The sequence below is a fragment of the Monodon monoceros genome, unplaced genomic scaffold (genome assembly GCF_005190385.1).
Source record: "Monodon monoceros isolate NGI ecotype Baffin Bay Population unplaced genomic scaffold, NGI_Narwhal_1 Super_Scaffold_2, whole genome shotgun sequence".
NCBI lineage: Eukaryota > Metazoa > Chordata > Mammalia > Artiodactyla > Monodontidae > Monodon > Monodon monoceros.
The window spans coordinates 93,446,626-93,458,707 of record NW_021703776.1 but is presented as its reverse complement, the minus strand read 5'-3'; the positions used below and the strand labels follow the sequence as shown (position 1 = coordinate 93,458,707).

Here is a 12,082-nt window from a genome sequence, read left to right as displayed (position 1 = left end):
TGCCTCATTTTGGAGGATAATGGTGCAGGGAAGTGGGTGGTCAGGGGAAAAGGGAGAAGTGCAGGTAATCCACAGACTTCCTGGGAAGGGTCACGGGTGTCTACCGCTGTGTGCTTCTGTGTCTCCAGATTTCTGTGGTTTTGTGTTTCTGAATCTGGATCTGTTTTATACTTACATCCAACATGTGTGGAGTGTTTTGTACGTACTGCTCATTGTGCTAAATGCTTTACACAAATTAGGTAACTTAAAATATAATGTAATAAGGGGTAGTTATTATATCATTTTGTAGGTGAGGTCAGAGACTTGAGAAAAATACATAGCTAATCGAGGGTGGGTCAGGATTTGAACCCACAGTCCCAGTCCAGAGCACTGGCTCTTAACCACTATGTCATCCAACTCTTAACCCTTTTTTTTTTGGCTGCCTAATTTAACACAACACCTATGACATTCTAAGATCATTACCCTGGTCTTCCCTGGAGGAGTGGTTAGATGCCATTTCCCCCATTGTTTGTCATTTTAAGAAAAGACTGATTTTCAGATAGCAAAAGAGAATATCAGAAGATAAAATAAGGTTATTGGCCTATAAAGCAAGATTAGGAAATTAAGATTGTAGGCTCTGTCAGGATGCTCATCTTTTATGAGCTAATTAAGACTGATTATAAAAAGTAACATTTTAACTGAATAGCTCTTAGAAGCCTCATGTGCACATGACTTCTTCTAACACAGTGTTGGTGGTAGAAACAATTCGGTCCACATCCACAATCTCATTTGATCCTTAATAACAATCGTGGGGTAAATCTGATTATCATTTTCGTGTTACAGAGGAGGAAACCAGCTCAGAGAAAGCCCATGATTTGTTTAGTTAAAATCAAACTCAGAATCTTGATCTTTTAACTCTGTTGAGGGTTTTTTCTTCTGTGTTAGTTGCCTTACAGCTCCTCCAAATGTGTAGGGAAGGTGGTTAAATGATATAACAGGAAGTAAATCAGAAACATTGATATTTTGGGGACGGAAATGCTTTCAAAGAATCCTCAAGTATGTAAGGTTAAATATTACCCTCACCAGCTAGTTGTAACGTTGTACAAAGCTCACTGGGAATGAACTGAGTGAACAATGGTGTTCAGTGCTGTCAGGTATTCAGCACTATGCCACAAAAAGCAACCCTGAAATTTAAGAAACTGAGTGTGGTTTTTGCCAAGTAACAAAAAGCATTTTTTTTATTAGAAAATTCTACAGATAGTGGCAACAGTGTCCCACATAACTGTGTCCCCATACATGAGAAAATAGGGCTGTATTGTGGTTAATCACATATTTTTTGGAGATGGCCAAACCAGGTTTCAAATCTCAGCTCTACCACTTAACTGTGTGACCTTGGGTAAGTACTTAACCTTTCTGGGCTTCAGTTTCTAATTTGTAAATTGGTGAAAATAAGCCCAAGCTTATCACCCCTTTCCCACCCCGCTTCTGCAGCCCGGCTATGACCCAGGAGCTACAGCCAAAGTCTGAGTGTAATGGCCACACCAGGGACCCACCAACAGGGCCACCATCCTGTCACAGGGACTGGATTTCACTGTGGAGCACTTGTTTGTAACTTACATTGTACATCGTCCTCTGCTAATCTCTAAAGTTATCTATGCAGGAAATGTAACACTTTTGATCTTGGTCTCCAGGATTTTCTGAGGTGAATAGAAAGATGACAGCCTGACACGCTGTATGAAAGAGTTAATGATTTAATTTAGTTTAGTTTTGCGGTACGGGGGCCTCTCACTGTTGTGGCCTCTCCCGTTGTGGAGCACAGGCTCCGGACGCGCAGGCTCAGTGGCCATGGCTCACGGGCCCAGCCGCTCCGCGGCATGCGGGATCTTCCTGGCCCGGGGTACGAACCCGTGTCCCCTGCATCGGCAGGCGGACTCTCAACCACTGCGCCGCCAGGGAAGCCCAAGAGTTAATGATTAAACACAGTATCTGAGATAGTATCAATGTGTGAAAGTATCAATGTGTGGATATTAACAAATTTTTTTTTTTTTTTTTTTGCTGTATACGGGCCTCTCACTGTTGTGGCCTCTCCCGTTGCGGAGCACAGGCTCTGGACGCACAGGCCCAGCGGCCATGGCTCACGGGCCCAGCTGCTCCGCGGCACACGGGATCCTCCCGGACCGGGGCACGAACCCGTGTCCCCTGCATCGGCAGGCGGACTCTCAACCACTGGGCCACCAGGGAAGCCCATATTAACAAATTTTTTTAAACATAAACCTTAAAGATATAGATTACTAAAGATAATTATTTTAGTTAAAAAAATAATCTATACTCATAGTATACATTTCAACAGTTAAAAAGGATTAGAGGGGCTTCTAATTTGATTATACTTTATTATATATCTATCCATCACGTTATCCATCAATATATCTTATTTTTTGATACATTTCAAAGTAGGCTGCAGACATCAGCACACTTCCACCTAGCTACTTCAGCATGCATAAAAGTAACAAGAATTAAATATTAGTTTACAGTTAACTTTTTTTTTAAAGTAAAATTTGCATGCAGTGAATTGCACAGATTTTAACTGGACCATTCCATGAGTTTTGATAAAATTTACATTGGTGTAACCCAAACTCCAATCAAGATAGGAAACATTACTATCACCCAGAAAATTCCATCATTCCCCTTCCCACTCAACCCCATAGGCAAAAAGATGTTCTACATTATTAGGGAAATGTAAATTAAAATCACAATGAGATACCACTACACACCAATCAGAAAAGGTAAAATAAGAAATTGTAATAACACCAAATGCTGGTGAGGATGTGGAAAAATTGGATCACTCATGAATTGCTGGTGTGAAGGGAAAATGGTATGGCTACTCCGGAAAAGTAGAGCAGTTTCTTTACAACACGAAACATTCGCTTACCACATGACTCAGCAATTGTACTCCTGGGCATTTACCCCAGAGAAATGAAAATTTATGTGCACACACCAACCTGTACATGCATGTTCATAGCAGCTTTACCTGGGATAGCCCCTGTGATATTGTGATTGATAAGATATATATATATATATATATATTTATATACACATATTTGGATATTCAGATGACCAAAATATATTTCTCATATATATGTGGTTTTAGTCCACAGTTCCTGGCTCACAGCTTCCAAAAGCCTTGTAATTTCCTAAGCGTTGACAGTGATAAGTGTGTCTTTTGTGAATGAAGTGACTTTTAGAAGCACCTAAAGATCAGGGGCCTGGTTGCCAGGAGATCCAACCAAGTGATTAGAGGGTTGGAATTTTCAGTTCCCCTCCCTGATTTCTGGGGAGGAGAGAGGAGCTTGAGGTTAAATCAATTGCCATTGGCCAGAGATTTAGTCAATCATGACTATGTAATGAAGTCTCCATAAAAACCCCATTTTTGGAGAGCTTCCACAATGGGAAACCAGGATGCTTCCATGTGCCACCATGCTGGTCCCCAAGCTCCATGAGGACAAAAGCTCCTTTGTTCAGGACCTCACCCTATGTATCTCTTCATCTCCATGAGGACAGAAGCTCCTTTGTTCAGGACCTCGCCCTATGTATCTCTTCATCTGGGTTTTGAATCATATCCTTTAATATACTTTTATAATAAATCAGTAATCTAGTGAGTAAATGGGTTTTATTGAGTTCTGTGAGCCGTTCTAGCAAATTAATTAAACCCGAGAAGGGGGTCATGGGAACCTCTGGTTTATAACCAGTCTGTCAGAAGCGCAGGTGACGACCTGGACTTGCACCTGGAAGTGGAGGGTGGTCTTACACGTGGAATGTAATGCTATCTCCGGGTAGATAGTGTCGGAATTGAGTTGAATTCTCGAAAACCCTGCTGGCATCCGAAAATTGCTTGCTGGTGTGGGGAAGCCTACACACACACACACACACACACACACACACACACACGTTGGAATTTGAAAATTTTCAGCCCCAAAGTGGAAACAACTTAAATGTCCTTCAACAGGTTAAACAAACTGGCACATCCATACCAAGGAACAGGACTCAGCAACAAAAAGAGAAAAGCTACAAACTACAGAGACATACAGTACCTTGGGTGGACCTCAGGGTGTTATGCTGAGTGAAAACAAGCCAATCTGATTCCGTTCATACAGCCCTCGTAAAATGACAACTATGTGAACAGATCACGGTTGCCAAGGGTTAGGGAAGTGGGGAGGGAGGGAGGGAGGTGGCTATTGCTACAAAAAGGGCAGTATGAGGGATCCCTAAGCTGGAAGCATTCTGTGTCTAGACTGTGGTTGCGGTGACATGAGTCTACAGGTGATAAAATTATACGGAATTAAACACAGACACAAATGTGTGCATATCAAACTGATGAAATCTGAATGAGGTTGATGGATTGTATCAATGCCAATTTTCTGGTTGTGTTATTGTACCAGACACGCAAGATGTCACCATTGGGGAAACTGGATGAAGGGTATATGGAATCTGTATTATGCCTGACATTTGTGTTTAAAAAAAAGGGGCATTTCTCAAAGCATACACAAAAAAGTGAAGAGTGGGAAAGGGAGAACTCTTCACTTTTCATTTCACACCATGCTCTGTTTTTTGTTTTTGTTTTACCACATGCATGCAATACTTTGTTGTCTTTAATTACCACTTGTGTTTTGGTTCTGTAAAAAAATATCACTTTTGGGACTTCCTGGTGGTCCAGTGGTAAAGAATCCACCTTCCAATTCAGGGGACGTGGGTTTGATCCCTGGTCAGGGAACTAAGACCCTACCTGCCGTGGGAAAACTAAGACCACGTGCCACAACTACTGAGCTCACGTGCCTCAGCGAGAGAGCCCACGTGCTGCAAACTACAGAGCCCACGGCGCCCTGGAGGCCGCACACCATAGCTAGAAAGAAGCCTGCACACCACAGTTAGAGAGAAGCCCGTGAAGCTGGCGCACTGCAACAAAGACACACGCAGCCAAAATATATATATATATATATATATACATATATATATATATATATATAATTTTAAAGAATTTTACCTAAAAAGGTTGTGTTTTAGAAGCATAACATTATTTGGTAAGCTTGGAATTTGAATTACAACACAAGGAAGTGGTTCAGTATTGAATTCTGAGCATTGACATAATTGCAAATTTTATATTACAACTGTTGATCAGAAGGAGAGGAGAGGAAGCAACTAAGTATGAAACGGTTTAAATTATAGAAAAGAGTGTTCCTTAATTGAAATAAAATATAGCTGCATTTGGAGGCTTTTCCTTTTCTCGCTGTGATGGTTAGTTTTATGTGTCAAGTTGACTGTGCTAACGGATGCCCAAAGAGCTGATAAAACATAATTTCTGGGTGTGCCTGCGAGGGTGTTTCCAGAAGAGATTAGCATTTGAATCCATAGAAGAGGTGGTTCTCACCAATGCGGGTTTTCATCATCCAATCCATTGAGGGCCCGAATAGCACAAAAAGGCAGAAGGGAGAATTTGCTCTGTTTGAATGGAGACAGCCATCTTCTCCTTCCCTCGGACATTGGCTCTCCTGGTTCTCAGGCCTTTGAACTTGGACTGGAACTGACCCCAGCTTTCCTGGGCCTCCAGCTTGCAGATGGCAAATGATGGGACTCCTCAGCTTCCGTAGTCATGTGAGCCAATACCTCACAATAAATCTTTCTATATATTTATAAACATCCTATTGATTCTTTTTGGGAGAACCCTAATATAATCATTTTTTATTCTATTTTGCATAAGTTCAGACATTAAAATCTAGATCACACGTGCTAGGGATTAGTCTAGAAATTGTCTCATTCCTTCAGTGAAGATTAAATTCTTCTATTGGATTAGAAAAATAGGATGCTAGGACTTCCCTGGTGGCGCAGTGGTTAAGAATCCGCCTGCCAATGCAGGGAACACGGGTTTGAGCCCTGGTCCGGGAAGATCCCACATGCCATGGAGCAGCTGAGCCCGTGCGCCACAACTGCTGAGCCTGTGCTCTAAAGCCCATGAGCCACAACTACTGAGCCCACATGCCACAACTACTGAAGCCCACGCACCTAGAGCCCGTGCTCAACAAGAGAAGCATGCGCACCGCAACGAAGAGCAGCCCCTGTACGCCGCAACTAGAGAAAGCCCGCATGCAGCAGTGAAGACCCAACGCAGCCAATAAATAAATAAATGAATGAATGAATGAATAACTGTAAAAAAAAAAAAAAAAGAGTACTACTATTAAAAAAAAGAAAAAGAAAAATAGGATGCTAGAGCCTTTAAAGAAAGAGTGGCCAGGACTGGGAAATCTGCCTCTACAATAAGAGATTATACCACATTAGTCTGGGATGACAAAGAAGTCCAGACCCTATCGAAACACAAGGCATTCTGATGATCGTACAGTGGGCACAGAAAGAGCAGGGACTTTGGATTAATAACTGGGGGAGTGGGAAAGCTATTGGTTTGTGTGGGAGGGAACAGGGGTCATAATAGGCCGGGAGAAAGGCCTGAGTTTTCCTTGGGATCCGCTTTGTGGGTGAGGGGAAGGAACCATAAGGGGACGAGCAACGTCTTCAGGCCATGGCAGCTCCGGCCAGTCTCCTTGCCTGGCCTTGTCCTGGTTAGAGTAGCTGGACCCCGTTTACATATCTGGATGCAAGCTCAGTCATGCTCTGGCTCCCTCCAGCCTTCATTCCCCAGGGGATTCTGGCCCCAGCCCTGTCTCAGGCACCACGGCTGGTCAGAAGACAGTGCCCAACTGGTTAGGGGCAAAATCCATCCGGCTTAGTTTTCTGTCTCTGACAGACTCAGGAAGCTTCTGTAAAAGAGAAAGAGGGACTGTTTCCTGCTCCCTCCACATAAGCTGCCCCAAGGTGGGCAGGGGGCTGGGAGCACACAGTGAGCTGCTCTTCTCAAACACCTAGAATGGCCAGGTGTGATCGCAGGAACAAGAACACACAAACACCAGGGAAGACACAGACCCAGAAATATGATGCCTGATGGCATTAGGTTTATTTTGTGGGAAGCAGAGTTTGGGGCTCTCGAAAGGCACTCGTGAGGCACAGAAGTAACGGCAGCCGTGAGACTAATGGTAGATGGTGTACTGCAGAGCCCCTCGCCGGCATCCCCCAGGGCCGGAGAGGAACCTCTATGAGACAGGAAACCAGAGTCCCAGGGCCCCACAGTGGCGGAGGGGTAAGGAGATAGTCTGCTTTTTTATACCAGTAATTCTGCTGCTTCTGGGCTTCCCTAAAGTCTGGCAGTCGCAGCTGGAGGCACAGGGCCCATCCACTTCTCTCCTGGATGGAGAAAATCATGCCAGAGGCTGGCCGCACAAGCCCCTGGGGGTTCTCTAGGACGAGCTCCGCCTGGCTTCAAGGTACAGAGGCTTCCTTCTCTCCTGTGGGAGAAGGTGGCCCCCTCCCCATTCTACCTCAGGCACACCTGTGTCTGTATGAGGCTCCATTACTGGAAGGGCCTAGGACATTCTTTTTTTTGCTCTGAATCCATCCTTCTGGGCAACTGATATCACGCAGGGGTGGGGTCAAGGGCAGCTCAGCATGAACCTGTAACTTACCCAGAAGGTGTGCCAGCAACTCCATCCGGTCAGAGCCAAACAGCATGTAGGTTTCATCATCCAGGTGGGCCACAGTGACAGGCAGCCCAAAGGCCTGGAGAAAGCAGTCGGCATGCAGGAAGGAGGGTGATGGAGCAGGTGGTTATTGGGCTGCCGTTGAAGGCTGCACGTCAATACTGGTCTGAGGTCACAGACACAAAGCAGCCAGAGGCGTCCGATAAGAGGCTCCGGGTCTCTAGGGAGAGTTTCTTGTCTCCTCTCTCATCACCTAGCTCCCTCCCTTCCTTTCCTGGGGTCCAGGGAAAGGGAGGGAGAGGGTGAGGGTGGCCTGGGAGAGCCAGGAGGGCTCACGGTTGGTGAGCAGCTTTTGGACAGGAGCATGGGGACCCTGTCTCAGCACTGAGGCTGGGGACACACAGAGTTGCTCACCCCGTATTTGCAGGCTGCATCAGTGGTCTCCTTGAGCTGGTTCTTCACCTGTGGTGTTGAGACCCTTTCCAGAAGTTCCCGGGCTCGTCCCGTGGACATGCCAGCCTTCTCTGCAGCCTGAAGGGATGGGGTAGGGAACACAACTGTGTCTGCATTAGTGGGGGAGGGGAATCTCAGGAAAAAAACGTTTTTTTAAATTTTGTGTCCCCACGTTATCCTGCCAATGCCTTTACCCAGCCATGAGTGGAGGTCTATCCTTGCCAACAGGGGCTGTTTTTCCCTTGAAAATCATGAGATGGGTGGAAAGAGTGGGTGGCAGAGGCATAGTTGCAGAAATTTAATGCCAGAGGGCATCTTAGAGACCAGCTTCCCAACCACTTTGTCAACAGATGAGCCTCAAGTCCAGAAACGGTACATATCTTGGTCAGTGTTGAAGAGCTTGTTAGTAGCAGAGCCAATGCTAGAACCTGAGTCCCCTGACAGTAAGTCTGGGGCTCGTGCCTTCCTACTTCTTAGAACTCCTGAATCAAGGGCCGGGCTCTAATTCCTATAGAATTTCCTGTGGACTCTGGACAAGGCACACGGCTACAGCTATGAGTGTCTGGCTTCAAGAGAACGTTGAAGGCTTCAGTTTGGAGTTTGCTGGGATCGGTGGCTCTTCACTTTAGCTGCACATATGAGAATCTCCTGGGGGAGCTTTTGAAAATCCCAGTTTGCATGTCAACCCTGAGTACAAGTACATCGGAATTTCTGGGCGGTGGCGTGCAGGTGATTTTAATATACAGCCAGGGTTGACAACCACTGGGACCTGACCTCCACGACCTGGACTGGGAAATGCAAAGTCATCCATGACGTTGCTTTGACCACATGAGGGAATTGTGCTCTGACCAAGGGTTCAATAATAGGGCAGTGGTTAACTAAACAAATCCACTGAATGGAATGCTATGTGGAAACTAACAATTATACTCTCCAAGAGTTTTAAATGGCATGGAAAAGGACTGTTAAATATTAAGTGAAAAAGCAAGCCTATGTATAGACTTTGCAAGAATAAAAACATGAAGGATATATTGGCATGCTTTGTATGTTTAACTTTTTTGTGACTTGTCGTTTTATCTATTACATTTGAATATGCCTCAACTATCTTTTGTAAACTTAAGGGAAAAAAAATATGGTGTTGAATTTTCCGATTCAATCCTGCAGAAACACTTACTTTTTATAGCCCTATCTATGGCTGGCACACATTTTAACGTTTTGAGCTATTTCCATTTTTCTCACTCAGGCTTCTGCGTAATTTTGGCTTGAGTCAGTTATCTCTTTTTGTCTTTTTTTTTTTTTTTTTGCGGTACGTGGGCCTCTCACTCCCGTGGCCTCTCCCGTTGTGGAGCACAGGCTCCGGACATGCAGGCCTAGCAGCCATGGCTCACGGGCCCAGCCGCTCCACGGCATGTGGGATCTTCCCGGACCGGGGCACAAACCTGTGTCCCCTGCATCGGCAGGCAGACTCTCAACCACTGCGCCACCAGGGAAGCCCTCTTTTTGTCTTTTTAAAGCCTGTTTTTAAAGTCTCCTGGATGTGATGGTGAGGTCTGTGTTGGAGTCTTTGGGGCCAAGACTTGCCAGTACTTCACATCTGCAGGTGCCAACATTTAACACCTCTCTCCCACTGAATTCTTGCATCAAATACGTGCTACCCATGTAGAATGTTGCACTTCCTCTTTCAACCATGGGATAGTCTTTCGCGAGTCCTCTTACTTCCAACCCTTTAGTAATTTCGCCTATCAAAGATCCTTTCTCCCCTAACTATGACCTCTTCTACCCAACAACAAAACGATGTCCTCTTTGCCCCCGGATGTCAACTGTCCTCAGACTCCCCACGGGAGGAGTGGGGACACTCACAGCCAGGATGCTCTGGGGCTCCGTGATGTCTTCGTCCTGGAAAAAAGAGGACACTCAGTACAAGGTGAGGGGCGTGATGGAGGACACTAGGTCAGTGAACGATGGGGAAGGCAGGACCTGGACTGAGCCTAGGGCAGGGTCATCGAATCATCCAGGGTCTCCCTGCAAGTGGGTTCCCAGAGCCCCGCCCTCACCCGTGACCAGACGCGCATCCACAGTTCCCTGGACACTTTCTCCAGCAACTCCGGGTGCTCCAGTTTCACGATGGTGAGGAAGCGCATGGCTGTCAAACTTCCTGTGGGACAGAGGCACTCAGAGGTAGGGCTCCTCTAGCTTGTTTCCCCATGGAAGACCAGCTCTTTCCTGCTTCTGACACCCCCCAGTGCTCCAACGCCCTCAGGCTCCCACCCACGTTTCTGATAACCCGTTTGTCCTGCTCTCCCTCCCCTGACATCCTCAAACCTTCTGCTCCCTTAACTCTGATCCTGAGTTTTCCCAAGGCTTGTTTCACTTCATGGAATCACCCGAACCCCTCCTTTCTGGCCCTGCAATCTCCAAATCCACTCCTCTCTACTTGAGGCCCCATCTACATCCCATTCTCTTCACCTTTTTCAAAGATCACAAAGAAGAAATCCTTGGGTAAGTGGATGGGAACCTGGAGATACTGTCCCAGGAGCCTAACGTCATTTTTCACGTATAGGGCTTTGCGGGGAAGCAAAGCTGGCGGCTGGTTTCCTGCAAGCAGAAAGTTGGGCTCACTGGTGAGGGACGACCTAAGGGTCCCAGGACTGGGGGACCCCTACCGGGGCTTCAGGTAGAGGGCATGTTACTAGCTGCCGCCGCCAATATGAAGACCCAGTGGAGGGCCACTCCCCTGGGCCTTTGCAATCAGTCTTCCCTCAAATCCCTGCCGAAAACGCTGCTGCCTTCATACCGCTGTCTTTCATGATCCCTGCAATTAAGGTCGGGCGCAGCTGCAGGCTGACGTTCCAGATGTTCTTATACCGGCACAGGACCTGCAGGGCGGGGGCGAAGATAGAGAGTGAAAATGGCTGAGGGAGGGGAAGGGTGCTTCACGGCAGTCATCAGCCAGAAGCTATAGGCGCAGACAAGGGGTTATGAGGACGTCCTGAATTGTTTGGTTTGAAAGGGCAAAACCCTCTCCACTGCTAGAAATCGACCCCAGGACCTTTGCTCCTGTGGACAGTTTTTAATCTGTTCTTCACTCCACACACACCCCCACCAAACGGAAATCGGAGGGCTACGAAGAGGGCTTATATCCTGATTCTCTGAAGTTGATCATCTTCTTAACCACTGGGGGAAGCCCCTGCCTTAGGCTATAAGGGTTCGACCTGGAGCCAGCGATCGTATCCGGTTTACCAACAAATGACCTTCAGCCTGGCTCTCTATCTGCTTGTCCTAAACCGCGTCGGGCAGCGCCAGGACTTTCACGAGATTGCGGTCCCTACACCCTTCGCTCGCCCTTCCCTCTGCCCTCGTCCTCCAAGCCCCGGCCGAAGCGGCTCCCCCGGCGTCACCTCGAAGGCCAGCCAGGAATAGGGGGACAGCACATCGTAGAAGAGTTCGAGAGTCCGCGGCAGCGGTCCCATAGTGCGGCTGGTCGCATTCGAAGCAACCACGGCCCCGGAAGCGCGCCGGCGGGTACTTCCTTCCTCCGGCGCGCGGTGGCCCCGCCCCGGCGCCCGGCGGCCCCGCCCCGGCGCCCGGCCTCCCCGGAGGACCGCCCCGCCCCGCCCCGCCCCGGCCGCGCAGCCTCGCAGGGGAAACCCGCCCCCGGGACAGAGTCAGGTGGTTGGTCGGAGTGTGGGGGGCTACTCGAGGGCGGCCGTGGAGGGCGAGGGTGAGGGGCGTCCCCTGGGGAGCGCGCCGCTGTGGTGACCCGCTCACCTCGTGGTCACCGCCCTGCCCTGGGGTGGAGTGTGGGGCAAAGGGGCGTGGTTTGAGATGCGCTTGCCTCTTGCTTAGCTGTGCACCTCTGGCAAGCCTGTTGACCTCTCTGAACCACAGTATCCTCGTCCCTCGTAAAAATAGGCATAAAAATACGGGATATATAATGATAACCCTACCTATAGACTTGTGAGGAGTGAAAGAGTTCCTATTCACGTTAGTTATTAGTGTTAGTTGGCAGTTACAAGAACTTTCTGGGACTGGGGCAGAGTAAGAAGTGCCCCAATGATACTTTTGTTTGTTTGTTT

The 12,082-nt window shown here is 47.6% G+C and overlaps 1 protein-coding gene across 2 annotated transcripts; it reads right to left on the bottom strand.

Moving 5' to 3' along the window:
• Positions 1-6,952: 6,952 nt before the first annotated feature.
• On the bottom strand, positions 6,953-11,530 carry GSTK1 (glutathione S-transferase kappa 1). 2 transcript variants are annotated; one of them, XM_029234354.1, is made up of 8 exons: positions 11,405-11,530; positions 10,801-10,882; positions 10,473-10,601; positions 10,061-10,161; positions 9,867-9,902; positions 7,971-8,087; positions 7,542-7,635; positions 6,953-7,263 (listed from the first exon to the last, which is right to left on the bottom strand). In XM_029234354.1, exons 1-8 carry the CDS (start codon positions 11,474-11,476, stop codon positions 7,214-7,216), a joined length of 681 nt encoding a protein of 226 aa, XP_029090187.1. In that variant the 5' UTR covers positions 11,477-11,530; the 3' UTR covers positions 6,953-7,213. The 2 variants fall into 2 exon arrangements, with proteins under 2 accessions (XP_029090187.1, XP_029090186.1); XM_029234353.1 differs by lacking the exon at positions 6,953-7,263 and having other exon boundaries at positions 7,281-7,635.
• Positions 11,531-12,082: the final 552 nt, after the last annotated feature.

What these genes read in the sequence shown, in the direction of transcription:
- GSTK1 (XM_029234353.1), bottom strand. Translation starts at nt 11,476, where the DNA reads ATGGGACCGCTGCCGCGGACTCTCGAACTCTTCTACGATGTGCTGTCC. An exon ending in GGATGCGCGTCTGGTCACGG is followed by an intron (nt 9,903 to 10,060) that starts GTGAGGGCGGGG and finishes TCTTTTTTCCAG; the next exon opens with GACGAAGACATCACGGAGCC. An exon ending in AGCCCCAGAGCATCCTGGCT is followed by an intron (nt 8,088 to 9,866) that starts GTGAGTGTCCCC and finishes CCATCCCTTCAG; the next exon opens with GCTGCAGAGAAGGCTGGCAT.